Here is a 24,701-nt window from a genome sequence, read left to right on the forward strand (position 1 = left end):
ATGGCCAGCAGAAGGACATGCCTGGTTCTGGGAGTTCTGCTGTTTGTATGGGCCGAGTTGGGCACTAAAGGCCAAGAAGAAGAAGAGGAAGAGACCTGCAGATTGATGCGCAAGTTTGATTTGAATGGTTATGTGGATGCCAAAAACCATTCCATTATTATTGGAGGTCTGTTTCCTATTCACTCCAGGACCATCCCAGAAAACGAGTCTAATTTCGAGCCAGTGTCAGCCCAATGTGAAGGGTAAGCCATGTCGGAATCTTCTCCCTCCATTCTAGGTGGTGGGCAAAGAGTGGCGGGCTGGCCTGGTCCCCAACTGGAGCCATGGGACTGTGGGAGTCAGACTAGGGGCTCATGTTTGAATACACCAGTTTCTTTCAGGTGGGCATCAGAATCACCAAAGCTTAAAGTCAACCAGGTCTCTCCTAATTGCATGCTCACACAAGAAGGAATGGTTACCCCTGATGTGGAGTGTTGTCCTCAGAGGGGGCCAAGGCCAGCAGCTCCAGCTCCACTTCAGACTTGTCACGCAGATAGAATCAAGGGGCACCCAGGCTGGTGAACCAGAACTCAAGATTCCAGAACCACCTGATGATCCATACACGCGTAATGCTTTGAGGGGCAGCAGGGCAGAGTGTGCAACATGACAGCGTGGTTGTCACTCGTAAGGCCCGCATTCTCCTTTGTGAAAGCCTGTTTGGTCCAGGGACCCTGATGTTCAGGGTCAGATTCCTCCAGCTGCCACATGGGCTCTGCTCTGCTGAGCTTGCCTTAAGATGACTGCACACCTTTCATGCACCTTTGCTAGTGATCAAGTGTGGAGCATGCACACATACAGAGACACGTTTTGGGTATAAAAAATTTAGGTATAAAAATGGCAAATATGGGCCATTTCTTCCTTTTATGTTCTTTTTTGGTTCTTTCCAAATACTTCAGTCACTTTGAAATAGTCATGACCAACATAATGACATAGTTTCATGTTGGACAACTTACCTTGTGCGCAGGCGAGAACTTAGAGCAGCGAGGAGCACAGCCTTCCTGTGGGTTTGGAGAGTGTGCAAAGAAATGGGACAGGACCCGAGTGTTTATGAGGTCTGAGCAAAGAAGCAGAGGTTAATGAAAAAGCCATTAGTTCAAGGAGATGGAGGGCTTTTCAGTTGTGTTCACAATGGAATAAATATATAAGTATACATTTATTTATATGAATATAAATATACATATAAATGGGATATTTGCTACCAGGATCAGGTAGATTGCCCCGCCTGCTCAGGCAGTCTGCACATGTCTTTGGTGGCTTGCCTGTATCTCTGTGCACCTGGGAAAGCAGGGTGGGAATCAACCCTTCACACTCCATCTTTGGTTACATAAAAAGATTGGGCCGAGAGGGGAGACTGGGGAAAGGTTCTTTCCAGCTACTTCCTGCTGGCCTGGGGGCATCGAGGAGTCACTGGGGCTGGGGTCTTCAGGGTCCAGGTCTGCTCTGGGCAGGGCAGGGTGGTATAAGTGAAGCCTCTGGTGACCTGCAGTGATAGGATGGCCTTCATGTGCTCCCAGGTGGTGTCCTGAGTGAGGGCTGGTATCTTGTTAGAGGGAAAGTTTTGAAAAAGGTGAGGGGCTGGGAAGGTGGCTCAGTGGTAGAGTGCTTGCCTTGCATGCATGAGGCCCTGGGTTTGATTCCTAAGCACCACATAAGCAGAAAAAGCCTTAAGTGATGATGTGGCTCAAGTGGTAGAGCGTTAGCCTTGAGCTGAAGAGCTGAGGGACAGCGCCCAGGCCCAGAGTTCAGGCCCCACAACTGGCAAAAAAGAAGAAAAAAGAAAAAAGAAAAAGGTGAGATCAGGCAAAAGGCTGACAAGGCGGCAGAAAAACACCCCTGGGCACATGCCAGGAAAGTTCCATTTGGAGCCGTTTGTGGCATATTACAGGGAAGGAAGAATCTTTATGCAACTAGATTAAGGGCAGGAAGGGAGAGTCTAGGGTTTCTGGTGTGGTTAGGGGAGAGCATGGTGGACCAATTAAGAATAACCAGTCAGAAGCTAGGGCTGGACAGGAGGAGACATGGTAGATGTCTGGGTTCCAGAGCTGGATGGCACCCAGGAAGGTACCAAGGCAAACTGTCCTGAGTCTTAGAAACAGCAGGTAGTAATGGTAAGAATGTGAGCTCCTGTCCAGTTAGGAGGAAGACAGGTATGGGCGCGACAGCATGCTTATTCACTTTTTCTTTTGATCTCTGGCCCTGGTTAATTAGGAGAGGACAAGCACAAAGTGGCGCTATTTGGGATTTTGCACAGTGTGTTTCATTCAACTGCCTCTGGACAGACTCTCATCACCAGGACAAGCTTAGGTCCGGGGGTGTCTGCCTCTTGTCAGTCATGGGGCTTGAACTAAAGGCCTAGGCACTGAACCTGAGCACTTCTGTTCAAGGCTAATACTCTACCACTTTGAGCTGCAGCACCACTTCCAGAATTTTGCTGGTTACTTAGAGATGAGAGTCTGACAGGGATTTTTCTACTTGTGCTGGCTTTCAACCATGATGCCAAGATCATCCCTTACTCCCAGTTGAAGCAACAAGGCGATCAAATAGAAATATTTTTATTCTTAATTGCATTTAACACTAGGATACTAATTGAGGTTAAGACATTGTAGGTGTCATGAAGCCTTTGTAATTACAAAGGATGTAGGAGTTGTTCTTATTTTAGCTCTATATCCAAGGAGGCTTCCATATTAAACAGGGAAAAATGGCATTTGAGTTAAAAGGTGTTCATTTGAAGGACTGACATAAACATTTAAGTGAACTTTGGTTTACACAAACAATTACTTATAAAAAATGAGATGCTGGACTGGGAGTTTGGCTCAGTGGTAGAGTGCTTGCTTCACATGCATGAGGCCCTGGGTTCGATTCCTCAGCACCACCTAAGCAGAAAAAAGCTGGAAGTGTTGCTGTGGCTCAAGTGGTAGGGCACTAGCCTTGAGCTGAAGAGCTGAAGGACAGCTCCCAGGCCCAGAGTTCAGGCCCCATGACCTACCAAAAATAAAAAAAAGAGAGAGAGAGAGATGCTGATTTTATACCAGTATACTAATTTTGACCTTATTTAAATCACAGCCAACTTAGTTACATAACAAACTTTACTCATAAGCTCTATCTTTTAAGACATATTCATATCATCTGCTACATACTCGAACCTTCTGGAGTTTGTCTTTCCATTTTGGAACAAACATTTAAGAGAATTCTTCTCCAATCCTTTCTTATCCCAAGGAATCTATTTTTTGTTTGCTCAATTCCTTTCCCAAGACTTTCTTTGCTAACTTGGCTCTTTCTTTATATTTACTTATCTCCTTTCTGGTGTTCTCCATTACACCTGGTGGGAATGGGGCTGGGTCTCACTCCTTTTACTACTTCCCTTGGTAAAGATATTTCCTTGTAACAAGCAGCACCTTGATAATTAACTCCTTTGACACAAGATTTACAATTGCAATCAAGGAACAAATAATTTCAGGAAATTATCAGTACCAAAATGTAGAAAAAGATTACTTTTTTACATCAGGATGACTGTTTTTAAAGCATTACAATGAGATTACTTTGAATATGTACATATACATGCGTGTGCATGCACACACACGCTCAAAAGATGCACTTAGGTTTAAAGAAATGAAAGTCAGCATGAAGTTTTTTGGAATTCCAATGGCAAAAGACATTTTTTCCCAGTGTATGATAGAACCACATGATCAATGCTAGACAACAGGTAACACTAAACAAAACACAAGGCAAAAATCAAAACACAAGGCAGAAACACTTTAGTTTAACTTCTGCTAACGACAAAGAGAATTTAACAGAACCTCCATGCATACACAAACACTGATCACAAGAACAGAAAACCTTTAAGACAGTTTTGGTAATGAGGCACATTAGTATATGATCTAATCTTTGATCACCTAGAGAAATGAAGACAGTAAGCTTGGTGAAAGAGTGAAGCTTGGGAAAAAACCAACTGTGTGGCCTTTGTCTCTTCCTAGGTGTCAGTCTCTAAGGCCTGTATAGAGAAGGGGTTGGGGAAACCCCTCCAGGGAGCCTTATGCAGAAGAGTTTGCTTTAAAGGAGAAATTAAGAATCCAAATTCTGAAGTGAGTAGACTCAGGAAAGAGAAAAGGATTGGATTATTGTCTGAGTCCCAAAGACAAAAGAGGGACTGGTTTGTTTTTTATTATGGGGTTTTCCGGTGGGAAAAGGAGAGAGAAGCTGCCCCAGTGTGTTACCCAGCCAGCCACTGTCAGTGGTAGATTAGCAAGAGAGCCAGAGCAGAGGCCCATTTATTTAGGGTATAGAAGGGAAGAAGGTGTATTAGCCAGAGAAGGGAGTTAGGAAATGTGTAAGTTTGAAGGGGTTTATTTGGCAAGATTTATGTATGGGGAAGCACTAGGGGTAACAGTTTATCCCAGTCTTGTTTGAGCTCCGGGGTTTGTTGGGTTAACATTTTCTAAGGGTTTTGTTAGCTCTTTCTAACTTTCCTGAGGACTGGGGATGGTAGGGAATATGATTGTCTGTCTTGTGGAGTTAAAAGAGTGAGTAGTTAAAGAGAGAAGAGCTCCCTTATAGGGATAGAAAAGGCAGTGTCGATTGTGCAAAGCCTTGTGTATTAAGGGAAGTTTTGTGGAAGGTTGGGCATCAAGGGGGAGAAGCTCAGGGGGAGTCTCACTAAGTAGCTTCAGGTGGGAAGTTTGGGGTGGGTCCTGCTTTAGCTTTGGAGCTTAAGCAGGGCTGGTTGCTTTATCCATGGAGGCTTATGCCAGCCCCCATCTGTCAGCCACACAGGCAGACAGGCAGACCACCTTAAATATTGCTACAAATATGATAATTCTACTTAATGTTGAAAAGAAAGCCAACCCAGTGTGGAGAGGAGACAGAAGAATGTGGTATAGAAGAACATTTTTTATGAAGAGGTCAATCAGCAATCCCGCAAGCGTATACCAGGTAAAAGATACCCCCCAAACAACAACAAGGAAAGGTCTCTTGTGTCCATATCTTGGGGTTCATTTCACTTAGCATCATTTTATGTGGTCATATTATATAGTTTTTAAGATTTTTTCTGCTCACCTGATAAAATTATCCTAAACGTATACTAGTTATTGCAAATGAGGGAAACCATGGGACCTATATTTCTTTGGGTCTGGCTTACTTCACTTAATATGATTTTTTCCAATTATTTTCATTTCCTAACAAATGGGGCAGTGTCATTCTTTCTGATGGAAGCATTCTTTTAAATGTTCTATACAATTTTTTTTGTTTCCTTTGTATGTTCTTCCCCCTGTGGTATATCCCCGGTTGTCATTGTACTTGATTTTGGTTCCCTGCATCTTGTGTATATCTTTGTCTAATTTGGGGAAGGGAAGGGGAATAACAAAATGCTGAAACAAGGATACAGGATGACCCATTGTAACAATGAGACCCACAAGACTGTAAATTGGAACTCAACTTTAAAACTTAGGGTGGAGGAGTGGGGTTGGGGAGAAGTTAGGGAAGTTGGGGAGGAAAGGGACAGTGGGAAGGGGAACAACATTAGACAAGTTATATACTCATTCCCTTACTCAGGCAACTGTAACCCCTCTGTACAGCATCTTTTCAATAAATAAAATAAAAAAATACACCCCAAAAGGTTCATCCTAATCTGTCAATGGTCATTATGATTCATGTTGAATTTGTGCACTTCATTACATCATTGTGAAAAAATAGCAAGCTCAGACAATTGTGGAACCCATTGACGTTTTGGCAGTATGCTGTTGTCACTCATCTGAGCTTCAAACTCCTTATAAGAGTGACTTTTGTCTTTCACCTTACGAGAGTGATTTCCTTTCCAGGTTCAACTTTCGAGGTTTCCGCTGGATGAAGACCATGATCCACACCATCCAGGAGATCAATGAGAGGAAGGACATTTTGCCCAAGCACACTCTGGGCTATCAGATCTTCGATACATGTTGCACCGTGTCCAAAGCTATGGAGTCAACTGTGGTCATGCTCATGGGGCAGGAAGAAAACAAACCCAACATAAGAAACAGCACCGGGGCCTATCTGCTAGGAGTTATTGGATCAGGAGGCTCAGCCTTATCGATTGCCACTTCAAGACTTCTGGGCTTGTACAGATTACCTCAGGTACCTCCGACTCCCGTGCAGGTGTTATCTTAAGGGAAACAACCAGTATGTAGGGAAGAGATGGTAAACCACAAGGTATTGAGGGAGCTACTTGTGGCCCACTTATTGGCAGAATACAGCAAGTGTGAATTTCCACCTACCGCGATATGACAGAGACTCCTCTGTCCTTCGGTCCTGCTTTATTTGACGGAGGTGGTGGTCCAGTGATTTCCCTGTCATGGATAAATGCTTGTGTGCTCATGGATAGAATTCAGAAGATTTCCATGTTGATGTGTGCATGTATTAATTGTGAATATTCATGAGCCTAACTGTTCCCATACCATTGATGTCAAACGAGACTTGGAATTAGTAAAAATGGGCACTTTCCTGGGATGTTTACATTAGAAATTATTTAAAATTCTGAGGGAGAAACACATTTTATGTTGTTTTTTCGGGGGGGAGGGTTTGTCAGTTGTGGGTCTGAACTCTGGGCCTGGGCACTGTCCCTCAGCTCTTCAGCTCAAGGTTAGCCCTCTACCACTTGAGCCACAGCGCCACTTCTGGCTTTTTCTGCTTATGTGGTGCTGAAGAATCGAACCCAGGGCCTCATGCAAGCACTCTACCACTGAGCCACCTTCCCAGCCCAGGAACACATTTTAGTATAAATAGAGGTGACAGGAATAATGGGTTCCTAAGAAAATGTGAAAAGCTGCACATTTCTTTAGTGTTTCTATTATTATTATGTAATTGTACAATGAGTTTACAATTCCATAAGTCAGGTTGTGAGTACAGTGCTTCTTGGTCAGTGTCACAACTTCCATCCTTCTCCTCAGTTCCCCTCACACCTTCCCATTACCCAGCTCAGTTTCTACATAATGAACATTGAATATAATGACTGCATTTGCTCACCCTTCATTCCTTCCTTTCTTCCTCCATTTCTTCTTCCCTCCCTCCATTTTGCTCTCCCCGTCCTCCCCTCAAATCATGTTTCTACTTTCAGGTATTCCTTTTGTTGAACAGGGCATGAGTGTTCAGAGGTGCTACCCCTTTGGATTCCTCCTGTACGTATCTCCTCCATTAGTCAATTTCTTTGTGTGTAAAATATGTTATCATGCATATTTGTATTTTTTATCTATTTTCCACATATTAGGGAAAACATGAACTGTTTATCTCTGAGCCTGGCTTACTCACTTGATATGATTTTTTAAAGGTCCATCTACTTTCCTGCAAATGACATAGTATTATTCTTGCTTATGGCTGTGTAAAATTCCATTGTGTACAAACACCACATTTGCTTGATCCATTCATCCATTATAAATATTTGGACTGTTTCCATAACTTGACCACTATGAATAGTGCAGCAATAAACGTGGATATGCAAATGTCTTTACAAATGTCTTGCAAATGGAATTATTTTCCTGATTTCCCTCGACACATCTTATTTTTAGAATTTACTTTAGTATTACTATAACGGTGATGTACTGAGGGATTACAGTTACATAAGTCAGATAATAAGTACATTTCCTGTCATGTGCTGCCTCCCTCCCTCCCTCCCAGTCTCCCCTCATCTCTACCCCTGAGTTGTGTAGTTCATATTCAACACAATGTCCAGGAAGAACCACTATCACACTTTTTCATCCTTTTCCCCTCTAGTTCTGTGCCCCCTCCCATAGACAGACAGATGACCCATAGGTAGACAGAAAGAAAACAGAAACAATAAATCAAAAAGAGATCTCTTTGTTCCATATCTTGGAGTTAGAGTTTGTTTTGATATAAATATATATGTGAAGTTTTATATGATTATAAAGAGGAGCTAAAGGCTTTGTGCCTTTGTGTTTCTCCCCTAAGAATCCTCTTTTGGTCTCACGGTGTGTCAGTGTCTATAACCTGGTATAATTTATCTTATCTCAGTGCAATTTAGATCTAACTTCCATATATGAGGAAAAACATGAGCCATTTGTCTCTCTGAGTTTGGCTTACCTCACTTAACATCACCTATACTAGATTCATCCATTCCCCTGCAAACTATATAGTATTCTTTCTAATGGCTGTGTATAGGTACCACATTTTTTTTATCCACTTATCTATTATTCTAGGGCATCTAGGCGTTTTCACACTTGGCTATTGTGAATAGTACAGCAATGAATATGGATGTACAAGTGTCTTTATGGTATCCTGGCTCATGATGTTCTGTAGATGCCCAGGAGTGGTATGGCTGGGTTGTAGGGAAGGTCTGTGTTTAGTTTTTTGAGGAACCTCCAGACTGCTGTCCAGAGTAGTTGTATTAGTTTACATTCCCTCCAACAGTGCAACAGGATTCTTTCCCCCCCATATTCCTGACAACATTTGTTGGAGTTCAAATTCATTATTTCCATCATTCTAAATGTAGAGAGATGGTACCTCAGGGTAGTTTTGATTTGTATTTCCTTTATGGCCAGGGATGATGAGCATTTCCTCATGTGTTTCATTGACATTTTTACCACAGTTTCTGATAAGTTTCTCCTTAGCTTTTTTTGCCCATTTAGTGATTTATGAGCTATGGGAGCGGTTAGTTTCTTGAGATCCTTATATATTTGGGTATTAGGCCTTCATCTGATGTAATGATGGTGAAGTTTTTCTCCCAGACTGTGGTTTGTCTTTCTAGTTTGGTAACTATGTCCTTAGCTGTGCAGAAACTTTTCATTTTGATATTTCATTTTGCTTGAAAGTCTCCTTCCTATCTGCTATGTCCCTGGGACTCTTTTCTCCCTGGACCTATGAATTCTAGTTTTCTCCTACTTTCCCTTGTAGTAATTTCAAATTTTGTGGTCTGACATTGAGGTCTTTGATCCATTTGGAGTTCATATTAGTGTATGGTGACAAACAGAGATCCACTTCTAATTTTCTTCCTATGGATGCCCAATTTTCCCAAAATCAATTACTGAAGAGACGATCTTTTTTTCCCACTGAGTATCATTGCCTCCCATATCAAACATCAGATAATTGTAAGTGTATGGCTTTAGTTCTGGGTCTTCCACTCTGTTCCATTGATCTTTGGGTCTATTTTTTTTATGCCAATACCAGGCTGTTTTTGTTATTATAGCTCTGTAATAGAGCTCAAGGTCTGAGATTGTGATACTACCCACATTGCTTGTTTTTGCCCAGAATTTCTTTGGTCTCTTTAAGGATTTTTGTTGTTGCATATGAATTTTTGGATTGTTTTTTCTATCTTGGTAAAGAACTTTATACAGCACTTTTTCCGTATGGCCATTTTCACAATATTAATTTTACCTATCCATGAATATGCTTTACCTAACCATTCATGTTAAAAGCTCTGGATGGCCGGGTGCTGGTGGCTCATGCCTGTAATCCTAGCTACTCAGGAGGCTGAGATCCAAGGATCGTGGTTCAAAGCCAGCCCGGGCTGGCTCTTTTTTTAAAAAAATTAATTAATTAATTTAATTTTTATTGTGAAAATACTGTACAGAGGGATTACAATTACATGGGCAAGATAATGAGTACATTTCTTATCAAGCATTGTAGCCTCCTCCTTTGTTTCCCCTTCCCATCCCATCCTCCCCCCACTCCATGAGACTCTTATCCCCAGTAAACCACTAGAAAACCAGAAGTGGCACTGTGGCTCAAGTGATAGAGCACTCGCCTTGAGCTGAAGAGCGCAGGGACAGCACCCAAGCTCAGAGTTCAAGTCCCATGACCGACCAAAAAAAAAAAAGCTCTGGAGAAGCTTAAAATAATAAAGGCTATATATGACAGACCAACAACCAACATAATAATCAACAGTGAAAAACTAAAACCATTTCCTCTAAAATCAGGAATAAGGCAAGATGGCCATTCTCTCTCATGGAAGGTCTTTCTATTTTTTTCTTTTTTTTTTTTTTGTCAGTCGTGAGGCTTAAACTCTGGGCCTGGGAGCTGTCTCTGTGCTCTTCAGCTCAAGGCAAGCACTCTTCTGCTTGAGCCACAGCAGCACTTCTGATTTTCTAGTGGTTTATTGGAGATCAGAGTCTCATGGACTTTCCTGCCCAGGCTGCTTTGAACCATGATCCTAAGATCTCAGCCTTCTGACTAGTGTGAGCCATCAGCTCCCGGCCCTTTTTATTTTTTGATGTTACCTTTGGTTTCTTTCTTCAATGCAGTTCTGGAGTTCCTAGCCTCAGCTATAAGGTAAGAAAAATACATAAAGGAGATTCACACAGAGAAAGAAGGCAAGCTATCTCTATTTGTAGGTAACTATATATCTATTCTCCCAAATGACTCCAATCCTCAAGTCCTAGAGCAGATCAATAACTTTGGCAAAGGAACAAGACACAAAATCAACCCATGGAAATCAGTAGCCTTGTTGTACACCAACACTGTATAAACAAGAGGGAAATCAGGGAAACAACTCCATTTGCCTAAAAAAAATAGAATTCCTGGGAAAAACCTAAACAAGGAAGCAAAGATCTGTATAGTAAAAAGTATATTTTGTGTTATCTGCAAATAGAGATAGTTTGCTGCCTTTCCCTGTATCTCCTTTATGTCTGTCATACATAGCCTTTATTATTTTGAGGTATGTTCCTTCTATTTTAAGTTTTTCCAGAGCTTTTAACATGACTGGATATTGTTTTTTGTCAAAAGATTTTCTACATCTATTGAGATGGTCACATGGTCCATGTATTTGGCTTTGTGGATATGGTTTATTAAGTTTACTGATTATGCATATTAAACCAACCTCAAATCTCTGGGGATTTGAGCTCACATAATCGTAATGTAGGATTTTTTTATTACTTGCTGAATTCTGTTGGCTATTATTTTATTGCTGGGCTTTGCATCTGTGTTCATTGGAGAGATTGCTCTATAGTTCTCTTTTTTCCCTGGAACCCTACCTGGTTTTGGGATGAATGAGATGCTGGCTTCATGGAATGAGTTTGGAATTTGTCCTCCTCTTTTTAATTCACAGAAAAGTTTGAATATTATTGGTGCTACTTACATTATTCAGCGTGAATCCATTGGGACCTGGGTTTCTCCTTGTTGGAAAATTGTTTCCTTAATCTCATTGCATGATATGGGCCTTTTTGATTGGTTTATATGTTCTTGGTTAAGCTTAGGCAGATTGTATGTCTCTAAGGAATTTATTTATTTCTACTTGTTTTTCCATCTTATTTGAGTATAGGTTTTGAACGTAGTCTTCATGTTGATTTGGGTCTCTTGGATGTTTGTTGGAATGTTTCCTTTGGCGTCTTGCATTTTGTTGATTTGAATCTCTTCTTTTGTCATCAGTCTAGCTACTGCTCTGTCAATTTTATTGATTTTTTTCAAAGAACCAGGTTTTGATTTCATTGATTTAATGTACAGTTTTTTTTTCTATTTCATAATTTCTGTTGTAATCTTTGCTATCTCTCCCCATATAGTAGTTTTGGGTTTGGGTCATCCATGTTTTTCCAGAAGCTTTAGTTGCATCATGAGGTTATTTCCTTGAGTTGTTTCTGTTTGCTTTTATGTGTGCAATTTACAGTGATGAGCTTTCCCCTCAGCACTGATTTTACTGTATCCCAGAGGTTCTAATGTGATGTGTTTTCATTTTCATTGAATTGCAAGAACTTTCTAATGTCTTCAGTGACATATGTGTTGTTCAGCCTCCTATGTGGAGACTCTCCTATATAGTTGGCTGTTTTCTGCACCATGCTTTGTTGTGAAGAACTACTTTAAACCCACTGGGGTCAGATAGGATGCAACAGGTTACCTGGATCCTTTTGCATTTGCTTAGGCTCATTGTGTGTCCTGTGATCAGATCAGCTTCTGGGAATACTACGAATTCGGTGTTGTTGGATAAAATTCTCTGTAAATAGCTATTAAGCCCTTTTGGGTGGTGGTGTCATTTAATTCAGAGCCTTCCTTGCTTATCTTTTGTTTGGTTCACTTGCCCTTTGGTAAGAATGGAGTTTTAAAGTCTATCCTATTATTGTGTTGGGGTCTTCCCATGTTCTATAAGGCCAGGAGTGCTTCTGGAATGCATGTAGGTGTCCATTGTTTGGTGCATAAATATTAACCACTGTGATCCACCTTTGCTCATCATTCCTTTATTAATACGTAATGACTTTCCTTGTCTCTTTGCACTGATTTTAATGAAAAGTCTATTTTATCAGATACCAATATAGCTACTCCTGCCTTCTTGCAAGATACAATTACAGGAAAGATCTTTTTCCATCCCTTCACTTGGAAATTGTGTTTATCTTTGAAAGTGATATGTGTTTCATGGAGACAACAAATGGTTGGATCTTGTTTTTTTGGTCCTGACTGCTTCATTACATCTTTTTATTAGAAAATTGAGCCCATTGATATTTAAGGTTCTTGGTGTGAGATAAGCCATGTCAGCTGTGTTTGTGTTGCTTGCTTCTTTCTTCTTCCTACTTTACTATACTAATCCTCTAGTGATATATATATATATATATATATATATATATATATATATATATATATGTATGTATGTATGTATATTGCTGCTTATTTGTTTGATATTGATTGTCTTCGCTGATACCATGTGTTCCCATAAGATCCTTTGTAGTGCTAGTTTAGTGTTCATGAATTCCTGTAGGTTTCGTTTATCTTAACTTTCTTCATCTTTTGAGAATGATGACTTCACTGTGTACTGGTTTAGATGATAGTTGTCATTCAGATATTGAATTCTATCTCTCTAGGCTTTCCTTGCATTTAGAGTTTGTGTTGAGAAATCTGTGTTTATTCTTCTTTCTGTTGTAATAAAGTTTCCTCTTTGATTTTGCTGCCTTTAACATTAATTTCTTATTTTCTAAATCCAGAGGTTTTACCATGTGTCTGGAAGTGTTTCTTGTCAAGTCATGTCTGAGTGGAGTTCTGCCATGCCTCTCTCACATGGCTGAGATTCTCTTTCTTGAAATTAGCATAGTTTTCTGTTATTATTTTTTGAGCATTTAGTTTCTAATTCTTTTTCAGTGGTTATTCAAATTACATATCGTTTTGATCTTTTGGCCAAGCCCAGTCCTTCTTCAATGACCATTTAGCATGTTCTGAGAAGTTTTTCAATTTTTTTTGACATTTGTTCAAATTCATCTCCTTTATCACCAACCCTTGATACCATATTTTCAACTTCTTTTATTGTATTGTCTGTGCTTTCAACTGCGTTTTGTAATAGAGAACTAGAGCTCTTCATGCTTTCCAGATCTTTACTGATATTGTTTCACATGTTCCACATTTTCTTATATGTCTAACTTCTCTTGGTATTCTAGATTTTCAAGAATCTGCTTTTATTTCATCAGTCATTTTTGAGTCAGAGATCATTTTATTATTTCATTGTTGAATATGTTTTGTTATCTTGGAGTGTTACATTCCTTTGATATCTTATATTTCTTGTATGGCATTTTTAGTACAGACTTTCAGGAACCTGAAAGTTACTGGTTACCGTTATTTTAAAGTAACTGTTACTTTAATGACTTAGCATTTCTTTCTTTCCTTCCCTTCCTTCCTTCCTTCCTTCCTTCCTTCCTTCCTTCCTTCCTTCCTTCCTTCCTTCCTTCCTTCCTTCCTTCCTTCCTTCTTCTTGCTGGTACTGGGGATTAAACTAAGCTAGCACTGTCCCTGAGCTTCTTTTGCTCAAGGCAAGCACTCTACCACTTGAGCCACTGCACCACTTCTGGCTTTTTTTTTAGTAGTTTATTGGAGAAAAGAATCTCACAGACTTTTCTGCTCAGGTTGGCTTCAAACCACAGTTCTCAGATCTCTGCTTCTTGAGTAGCTAGGATAACAGGCGTGAGCCACCAGCACCTGGCGATTCTTAGCCTTTCTTATTTTTTACTCTCTTAAATTCTCCTATATTGTTGTTGATTTTTGAGGGTGGTGAGTTGCCTTGTTTATTCATGGATTTTGTTATTATTCACTGTGACTTGCATATCTGGGTTCAGAGCTTGTGAGGCTGTTGGGTGTAGGCCCAGGAGTGAGGGTGTGGGGTATGGGGTGTGGAGTGTGGTAGTGTGGAGTTTCACTGCATTTCATGCTGGTGTGGTCAGCCTTGACTCCTTCTAGAGTCTTCTGTCACCCCACTCTGAGTTTTCTGTGGGAAAAAACATGGAGGTCCTTGGATGGCGGACACTGGGGCCTGCACCAAATGGTGAGCGCCATTTGTATCAGTGCATCTGTCTTTTTCCAGGCCTTTGGGTCTCAAATTTGAGGTTGTAGATAGATTTCTCTCCAGGTGTGGTGGGTCCACAGAACCCAGGAGCAGAAAAGTCAATAACAACAAAAGAAGAGGAAAAAAGAGTGGCTGTCTGGTATTTTTCATTGAGATTCAGAAGATGTTTAAGTTTGTTTGGTTTTTTCTTTCGTCTTTAGAAGTCTGAAGCTTCAATACCTTGGGTTGGTATCAGACCCTTGCTGTGTGTCTTCTGGTTCTTTTCTTCTGAGCTGGATTTCCCTGCCAACTCTCTGTACTTCTGTTTGCTCAGAGGTAACTCTGACCCTTTCTGTTACCATCCAGGAATCTTCTTCTGCACATTTACTTCTGATGGGTTTTTCGGATCATTAAAATAAAAGCAGTCAGAACTTACTAATGTTATTAATGTGAATAATGTATGACTTTATTTATGGTACTGATGAAATAGGAGTATTGTATACCTAGTTTTTGTGTTTTGTACATGTCTCTTTGATTCTTGGTATTGAACCTGAGAACTTAAACACGGTAGGCAAGTGCCTTAACAATGAGCTCCTCTATTATGCAAATTTGACATAGACAGGAAATACATACAGAGCTAGTGCAAATCTTGGCTGAGTCACTAGACTCATTAAGCAACAAGCCCAAATCTTGATGTTGTAAAATCCATCTTCCACCAAAGACCAACAGTGATTCATATATAGTCTAGAAACTTCTAGTTAGTTTTTCTCCTTTAAATCTTTGCAGTAATCTCAAAGAGACGTAAATAAACTTTCATATTACTTATATCACTTACTAAATAGAACAATATGAAAATGTAGATCATGATCCTACTCTTTGTAGAAAAGCTAATTCCCAGAAGCTATAAACAGCTTAGTACCTAAGGTATTTTCTTGGAAAATTATTTGGAAAGAACTGGAAAAGTGGTATGCTTGATTCTTAAACAAGCCATTCACTACATAACAATCTATGCATTTTGCTTTTTTTTTGGGGGGGGGTCCAGTTGTGGGGCCTGAGTGGGTCCGTCTGGGCCTGGGCACTGTCCTACAGCTCTTCAGCTCAAGGCTAGCACTCTACCACTTGAGCCACAGTGCCACTTCCGGCTTTTTTCTTTTTGCTTATGTGGTGCTGAGGAATCAAACCCAGGGCCTCATGCATGCAAGGCAAGCGCTCTACCACTGAGCCATCTTCTCAGCCCCTATGCGTTTTGCTTTTTGTGTGGTATTTTTTTTTTTGGTTGCTCGTGTGACTTGAACTCTGGGTCTGGGCACTGTCCCTCAGCTCTTCAGCTCAAGGTGCATGCTCTACCACTTGAGCCACAGTGCCACTTCTAGTTTTCAGGTGATTAATTAGAGATGAGAGTCTCATGGACTTTCTTGCCTGGGCTGACTTTGAACCTCAATCCTCAGATCTCAGCCTCCTGAGTAACTAGGATTATTGTAGTAAGCCACCGGTGCCTGGCTCCTTTTGTGTAGTTTTAATGAAGGATGTAAGCATCACTCTATGGAACAAGGATAAGAGAAGAAGCAGAGAAAAAGAATGTAGGACAACTCTGAAATTCATGAAGGAAGCAGGACTCTCTGGAATTATAATTCAGAAGGAGGTGGCTTGTTAGTAAGGTGGTAGGGTGAGGGAGAGGCTGATGGATGTTCTTCATGGTGGCGTCAGTGAAGGGGAGGGAAAGTTCCCACAGAGACTTGATCTCCACTCATGTTTCAAAGCATGGGGAATACATGCAAGGACCCCTGGCCACATGAGGATATACAATATCTCCTATTTACATAGATGTGAGTATTACATGAAGGTGTCTTGGGTCTTGCTTGTACAATATGGCTTGGATTTGAGGCTGAGATGGAAGTTCCTATCACCTTTCCTAAGCTAAACCTGAGGACATACACACCAAGAAGTCCCACCAGAGGGAAACAAAGCAGAGAGAGCAGGAAGAAAGGAATGGAAGGGGACTTTAGAGAAACTAAAGGGAAGAGGCGGGAAAGGAGGGAGAGAGGGAAAAAAGTAAATAGAAGATACAAACATTGGGCCTCCCAAATGGATTGTGAGTCAGATTCTCCCATCATTCACAGGAAGACACGTTGGGTGTGAGGATAGGCCATAATGCTTCACTAAGAAAAGCCGGATTTTCTCAAGAAGAATGCAAGAAAAGGCAGGTGAACACAAGTCAGAAAAAGAGAGCACTAAGTGTTCTAGTCTTAATAATGACAACTTCTGAGCCCTTAAGTTTGAACAAGAATGGACTGGGCTAGCAAAATGTAAGCTCTTCCTAAATAGAAAAAGGAGTAGAAGTTCCTCTGGTAAGGAACAATGAGCGAGACATGAAGAAACTCTTAACTTCCTCCCTCTTAATAACTACTTTGGAAATTGCATCCTTGAAGGCGTGGCTTTGCTATCCAATAACTGCATGGTTATTTTCAATTGTAGATGGGCTATGCCTCTACCACCACACTTCTGAGTGATGACATTGAGTTTTCAACTTATTTCCGCACAATAGCAAGTGATAAAATCCAGGCCCATGCGATGGTCAAACTAGTCCAGCACTTTGGCTGGGTGTGGGTGGGCACCATCGCATCTGATGATGATTATGGAAAATATGGAGTAAAGGAGTTTAAAGGAAACTTAGAGGGGCTCAACATCTGCATTGCGTTCTCTGAAACCATCCCCAAAGTCTATTCCAATGAGAAAATGCAAAAGGCTGTCAATGCTATTAAAGGCTCCTCCGCCAAAGTCATCGTGCTGTATGCCTCTGATCTGGACCTCAGTCCCTTCGTGCTGGAGATGGTGTACCACAACATAACGGACAGGACTTGGATAGCGAGCGAAGCATGGATCACCTCGGCCCTCTTGGCAAAGCCTGAATACTTCCCCTATTTTGGTGGAAGTATTGGGTTTGCAGTGCCAAGAAGTGACATCCCGGGGTTGAAAGAATTTCTTTATGACGTGCATCCCAGCAAGGATCCAAATGACGTCCTGACCATCGAATTCTGGCAGACAGCATTTAACTGTACTTGGCCCAATAGCAGTGTTCCTTACAATCTGGACCACCGAGTGAATATGACCGGGAAAGCGGACCGACTGGAGGCCACATCTGATCGGTTGTGTACTGGAGAGGAGAGGCTGGAAGATCTTAAAAATACCTACCTGGATGTGTCTCAGCTGAGAATCACAAACAACGTCAGACAAGCTGTGTACGCCCTGGCTTACATCCTGGAGTATCTTAGCAAGTGTAAGGCTGGAATTCCACCAGCAGCTAAGAGTAGCTGTTCCGAATTAAAAACCATTGAACCCTGGTCTGTAAGTATTGCATGATCTCATGATAGCTTAAAAAGTATTAGAATTCAAGGTGTTACATTACCTCTTTGCCCTTGTACTTAGTAGACAGAAATGAAAAGAAAAAAATGTTCCTAAGTGATCCTGACCGAAGAGTCACTCTGTTATACACTCACAGGTGGATCCTACGTGACCTGAGAAGAATAGGCAGTAAAAATGGGAGAAAAGACACCCAAGTGACCTGCAGTATACATCAAAGGCAGGGCTTTCCCTGGCAGAATCACGATTGTTAAGGTTTTCAGAGAAAGGCAACGTTTTATGGCATGTTTTATTCACTTTTTATAAACTAAAAAATGAGTGCTTACTTAGTGTATGTCTTGTTGGGTACCACAGTACTTGACAGAGCCAACAGGACTCCACATCCGCCATCTTTCCGCTAAGCGGTGTGGCCCTCCTGGTTTGGGGAGGGGTGGGGGCTGGACTGGCCCCTCTGACAGGGGACCTGGGTCCAGCATGTGGGATGTGAGCCTGGATCTCTCCCTGTGCAAGTGTGCTCCCTTCTCACCAATGCAGACAGGTTGCTGCCTGGGCAGGGTCGCCTGGCGAGGCAGGCCCTAGAGCTCTGTGATCACGGAGGATTCTGTGGCTGGCTGTTTACCCCTGTGTGGTGAGGATCCAGTCCATCAATGCTGTGCCCTGGGCCGTGGCCTCTTCCTCCCTCCTCTGTTCAAGTGTAGGGTGCAGAGGCACAGCCATTTCTTAACCTAGAACTTTCTTCTCACACATATTTGCCCATTGACATCTACTGATTCTTTTTTTTTTTTTTTTCTTTCTGTCGGTCGTGGGGCTTGAATGCTGGGCCTGGGTTCTGTCCCTTAGCTCTTCAGCTAAAGGCTAGCGCTCTACCACAGCACCACTTCTGGTTTTCTGGTGATTAATTGGAGATAAGAGTCTCATGGACTTTCTTGCCCGGGTTGGCTTTGAACTTTGATCCTCAGATCTCAGCCTCCTGTGTAGCAAGGATGACAGGCATGAGCCACTGGCGCCCAGCTTCTACTGATTCTTTTTAAACCCACTTCACATGGCTACTTCCTGGAAAGTTGAAAGTTTCCAGTGTTCCTGAGGCAATTATCCAGTCTTTACCCAGGCCTTCTCGACAGTTTTCACAGTGGACATGTAGACGATGTCGAGTGTTACTGTTAGTTCCTGCTTATTGTCCCCTAGTCTGTGAGCTTTTTGAAGGTAGGATATATATTCATTATTCTTCATATCCCTAACCCTGATACCTAGGAAGGAGAGGTAGAGCAATTGTTTGTTTTTGCTAGCTGCTAGATGCAGGAGATTTCTAGGAAAGAAGTCAGACTGTTTCCTTCGCTCTTGGTAGGGAGGTGTTAGGAAGCATTGGTATCAGTTATACTTTAGCACAACCCAGTGTTATTCCCATATAGATATGCAAATTTCTACCAGACTCTGGTGGCTTATACATAGCTACTATGGAGGATAGGAGCTGAGGATTACAAAGCTGGCCTGGGCAGGAAAGCTCATGAGACTATTATTTCCAATTAAATACTAAAAAAAAAAAAATCCAGGAGTAGAACTGTGGCTCAAGGGGCAGTGCTTTAGCCTTTGATAATAAGGCTTCAGGTGAGACCCCACACCTTGAGTTTAAGCGCTTAGAAACCATATATATAAATTTCATAGACCACACAAGCCTACGAGAATTTTCTCATAACTGAACTAACAAATATGAAACAGATAAATTACATTTAATAATTTTCTTAATACATGTAAACTATTTAAGAATTTTCTGAATATTATTGCCTATAAAATAATGTGACATTATTAATGAACTAGTTCCCATCAACTTCTTATGTCTTTGTAAATCAGTGTACATTTTACACTGATAGCCTATCTCAATTTGGCAATGTACTTTTCAAGTCTGATTTGGTTTTTCTGTCTAGGGGCTGTTATGTTAGGACTGATAAGAGGGAAAAAAATAATTGGTTAGACACTCATTTGGGATTGTATTTGTCATAAAACTGTACTCTGTAGACAACTAAGTTTTCAAGGTTGCTTTTTCCGTTCCCTGTCCCATGGCCTCCTTAGCTTGTTAACATTCTGCATTTGACCTCCTACAACATTCTTGATGAAATCCCCGTGAAATTTAATAGTAATGGAGATATCACAGCTGGACACTACGACATTCTAAATTGGCAATTAGAAGGCAGCAAAGAAGTCGTCTTTGTGAAGGTGGGAGAATATAAATTCAGCAAGTATAAACTGGAACTCATTCTCCCAAGGAATTCCACCATATTTTGGAATACTGTGTCATCGAAGGTCAGTTGCTCAGGAACCTCCTCTGTTCCTGTTTTTAGTGTACTGCTACAATAGTGGTTTTTAGTGGTACTGCTACAAAGATGGTTTTCTTAAGCTTTTGATTATTGATCTTACAAAATGATGGCTTACCCAATGATATTTCCACATACAGGATCATGCACATGATGTACTTTGTACTATTAGTCTTTCCTCTCCATTTCTCCCATCCTCATTTATTTTTTATAATCATTGTGTGATTTCATCATGAGTCTTCACAGTGCCTACAGTATTCTGGAATCATCCCCTCCCCAGCACACTTCCATTCTCTCATCTGTTGCTCTTTTCCACCCACACCCTCCCCCTTGTCCATATGTTTCCCTTCCATGACTTTTACAGACCTACGCTGCACGGTAAAGGTCTGGCTTATTCTCTGTAGTCCGATGATACTGAGTTCCGTAGATTTTTAGGCACATGAAGTCAACCACTCCTCTTTGGGGCTGAACACAATGCCATTTTTATATATGCCACATTTTATTTCTGAAGTCACTGTTGTTGGGTATTTAAGATCATTCCACAACTTGGTTATTCTGAATAATGTTACCGTAAGTACGGGTATGTTGCATCTCTACTGTATGCTGATTTACATTTCCATGGTATAGCCTCAAGAGTAGTCATTTTTTGGAAAAACCTCCATATTGATTTCTATAGTGTCTGGGTTAATTTACGTCTCAGCAGAATCTTTAATGATGGTAAATAAGGCATATATGTGTGTGTATATGTGTGTGCATGCGAGCTATCCCGGCATATAAATGCCCGTAGACAGACAGACAGACAGACAGACAGACAGACAGACAATGAGGCGTATCCTCAATTCCTGAGTAGATAGGACTATGGACTTGCCATGGTTACCTGGCAAGCTTTTTTAGGCTTAGTGTGATCTTATTTGTCAGGACTTCCTGTTATTTGCTGAGTTCCTGGGGTTTCAGGAAGTTGTTACTCACGTCTCTATTTTTCCATCTTTTCTACTGTATTAGTTTCCAATGCTGCTTCTACTTTGGCTTGATTTTAATAATGAGCAGCAATAGATGGACTAGTTTCAGTCTTCCGCATATGAATATCAATTTCTCACTAGACCCTTTATTGAAGAAGCTCTCTTTTCTCCACCATATGTTTCTGGTACTGATTATGAGCTTATATTTGGCTTTTTATATTCTATTCTATGATGTGCCTGTTTTTGTGGCTAGCATGCTGCTCTTGTTACTACAACTCTGCAGGTCTGTAGTATAGTTTGACATCTGGAATTGTGATACATACACTCTTCTTCTTTTTGGCTGAGTAATTTTTGGCATGCTTCCACATGCACTTTGTGTTAGAGTTTTCTACCACTATAAGGAATATCATTAGAATTTTGATGGACATTCTATTGATTCAATTACCTTTGGGAATAGAGTGATTTTCATCCTATTGTTTCTGCCAATTCATGAGCAGGGAGTTCTTGCCATCTTCGAGTGTCTTCTTGTATTTCATTCTGTTTTCACACTGAACACACAGGGAAGCATAGAAGGCTCTTGGCAGAAAAAGTGTCATGATCTGACTTAATGGGCTATAAGATGGTTTTGTCTGCTATGTTGATAGTAGAAGCAGAAACAACAACAAAATGAAATTTAAAAGCCAATGGAACCCAAGGGATGTGCCATTTCAAGGAGTATTGTTTAAGAATGATGAATACTGAGCAGAGACAGGTAAGGACATGGCATGAGGAGGGCCCCAAGACAGTGCCAGAGGGTTTCTGTGATGGGTGGGTTGGAAGGCAGATTCTAGAGGTCAAGAGTAGAAGGACTACTTAGAAATGGAAAAAAATGCATCATATCATTATCCATGGTGAATTTTTCTTGACTGGATCTAGAATGAGGAAATCCATTTCATTGCATGTTTATATTATTGCTTATTTTTCAGAGTTTAATAATGAGTTGTATCAATTCCCATCTGTAATATCTACATCTCAAACTGCTTTGAAAGTATTAACTCTCATCTATGTATGTATATATGTTTTGTCTATGTATTATCAACCTATTTAAAACTTTATAAGAATTCTAATACATATAATATTTCTGTTACATCTACTAGTTCTGTAACATTGCACCTCATTACTTATTTCAGAGAGTTCTAACATGCTTTGTATTATCTTATTTGCTCCAAAGTTCAGGATGACTGTCCTGACTTCCAGAATCAATGCACATGTCATCATTATTCATGTCCAGGTGAACTTTTTCTTAATGGAAATTGTATTTGTTCTCCCATTTAAATAAAAGTTTCCCAGTAGATTATGGTATCGATTATCTTATAAACATTGAATTTACCCAAAATTTGAAAGTATATGACCATGTAAAATATAAAAGGAGGTCTGTGTTTGCTGATAAACTTTGTAAACTCATTTAACAGAAAAAGATTCCAGCACAATGTGCTGTCTGCTTTCCAGATTCTGCCTCCCCTGTTTTACTGTAGAACAGATGTTTTCATTTTTCTTCCTTCCACTCACCACATATGACTTGTCTTTAACATTAAAATATTTAGATTTATTTAGATTGTCTTTCTGAGAAGAAGTACTCTCCAGGTTCCCAGGAAGACGTCGGGATCACGGATCCTGGTCAGGTTGTGTTTGTCTTTGCCAGGTTCCGCATTCGGTGTGCACCGATGTGTGTCCCCCTGGGTCGCGGAAGGTAATTGAGTACGGGAAAGAGATCTGCTGCTTTACCTGTGTCCCATGTGCTGATGGATATGTGTCTGAGAAACCAGGTACAGACAGGCATTTCCTCCTTGATACCAAATTGTCACTAGGCTATGTTGGAAAGGCAGCCACAGAACCCTCTGCACAAAGGTCTGAGGGATGCATCACAAAAACCAGTCAATCTCCATTATGTTGCGGGATGTTTTGGGTCATGTGGAAGGAACCATAATTTAGAATTTTACTTCTACAGCTGATGTAAATGGGACAAGGCCTACACATATCCAATTTGCAAGAAAATAAATCACAAATATTATGACCTGTGAAACATGACAATTAAATTCATAAAAGACTTTAGATTGTTTTCAAAAGAGATTAACCATTTATTCTTACTTGGAAAAGAACTATAGTTCTTTAGTTTACTGAATTAGCTCTGTTTTGGAACTCTAAGGAGCAGGGTGACATTTTTAAAGTTCTTAGCCACAAAGCCCGAGGTACAGGAGTTCTCTGACAACTGCTCTCTGAATTATTCACAACAGCCTGCTGTGCCTGGGCAGAATTTTTCCACACATGAAGGTTCAGCTTCAGGCAGCCCAGGGACAAAACTTTATTTTTATTTCTTCCTTCTGTTAAGGATAACATTGTTCTTAGTTCTTGCCTAATGATCTCCAATAGCAATTCATAGTTAAGAGAATTTAAAAAATGTGAAATTGCCTCAAACTGAAAAAAAAAACAAAAACTCAAACCATCAAAAAAAATGTTGCAGAAACAGGCAATTCAGGGAAAGGTTGAACTAAGAACAAACCATATATTTGTAAAACTGGAAATGTTTGTTAATCTATAATATCCCCTGCAAAATTTAAGGACATTTACCATCACAGGTTTTGAGATGCTATGTGTGTTCCACAGAAGGGAATTTTCATGCATCCTTGCTCCAGGCCTTTGAATGCTCGGAGCTGTTTACAGTCACAGGATTTCCCTGCAGTGAACTCTCTCATTCCTTCACCAGGTGAGAGGGAGTGCACGCAGTGTGGTGAGGACTACTGGTCTAATGCAGACAGGAGCAAGTGTGTTCTCAAAGAGGTGGAATTCCTGGCCTATGACGAGGCCCTGGGCTTCACCCTGGTCATCCTGTCCATCCTCGGGGCCCTGGTGGCGCTGGCGGTCACCGTGGTCTATGTGCTCTACAGGAACACTCCCCTGGTGCAGGCCAATGACCGGGAGCTGAGCTTCCTCATCCAGGTGGCGCTCCTCATCATCATGCTGTCCTCTCTGATCTTCATCGGCAAGCCACACACCTGGTCCTGCAGGGCCCGCCAGGTCACTCTGGCCCTGGGCTTTGCTCTTTGCCTCTCCTCCATTCTGGGAAAGACCATTTCACTCTTCCTGGCCTACAGAATTTCTGCCTCCAAAACTCGGTTCCTCTCCATGCGCCCCGTGTTTCGCAAGCTCATCGTGTTGCTCTCCGTGCTGGTGGAGACTGGCATATGCATTGCCTACTTGCTGATGCACCCCCCGAGGGTGTACAAGATCATGGAGTCTCAGATGATCAAGATCATTCTGGAGTGCAACGAGGGTTCTATCGAGTTTTTGTGCGTCGTCTTTGGGGTCGATGTCTTGCTGGCCTTCCTGTGCTTTCTGAGCAGCTTCGTGGCTCGCCAGCTGCCAGATAATTATTACGAAGGCAAATGCATCACTTTTGGCATGCTGGCCTTCTTCATCATCTGGATCTCTTTTGTGCCCGCCTACTTGAGCACCAAAGGCAAATTCAAAGTGGCCGTGGAGATCTTTGCCATCCTGGCATCCAGCTACGGTTTGTTGGGCTGTATATTTGCTCCCAAGTGCTTCATCATTTTGCTGAGGCCGAAGAGGAACACAGCCGAGACAGTTGGGGGAAGAGTGCCCACTGTAGATAAGAGCATCCAGCTGACATCTGCATCTGTGAGCAGTGAGCGGAATGAGACTGCCGTGTCCACAGTTCTGGATGACTAGCATGGGCGGGACACCTGTCCTACCAAGCCTCAGGGTGACTGGCTTTTGGGTTGCTTGTGTGGCATCTGCCCATGCTGTGGGCAATACAGAGGACGGGGGCTC

At 41.3% G+C, this 24,701-nt stretch overlaps 1 protein-coding gene across 2 annotated transcripts; it reads left to right on the forward strand.

Annotated features, from left to right (window-relative positions):
• LOC122112787 (vomeronasal type-2 receptor 1-like) lies at positions 1-24,599 on the forward strand. 2 transcript variants are annotated; one of them, XM_042685734.1, is made up of 6 exons: positions 1-242; positions 5,853-6,144; positions 16,721-17,590; positions 19,673-19,903; positions 22,555-22,678; positions 23,617-24,599. In XM_042685734.1, the coding sequence occupies exons 1-6, from the start codon at positions 1-3 to the stop codon at positions 24,597-24,599; spliced, it is 2,742 nt and encodes a 913-aa protein (XP_042541668.1). The 2 variants fall into 2 exon arrangements, with proteins under 2 accessions (XP_042541668.1, XP_042541669.1); XM_042685735.1 differs by having other exon boundaries at positions 106-242; positions 5,838-6,144.
• Positions 24,600-24,701: the final 102 nt, after the last annotated feature.

The sequence above is a fragment of the Dipodomys spectabilis genome, unplaced genomic scaffold (genome assembly GCF_019054845.1).
Source record: "Dipodomys spectabilis isolate Male_0828 unplaced genomic scaffold, ASM1905484v1 ptg000095l, whole genome shotgun sequence".
NCBI lineage: Eukaryota > Metazoa > Chordata > Mammalia > Rodentia > Heteromyidae > Dipodomys > Dipodomys spectabilis.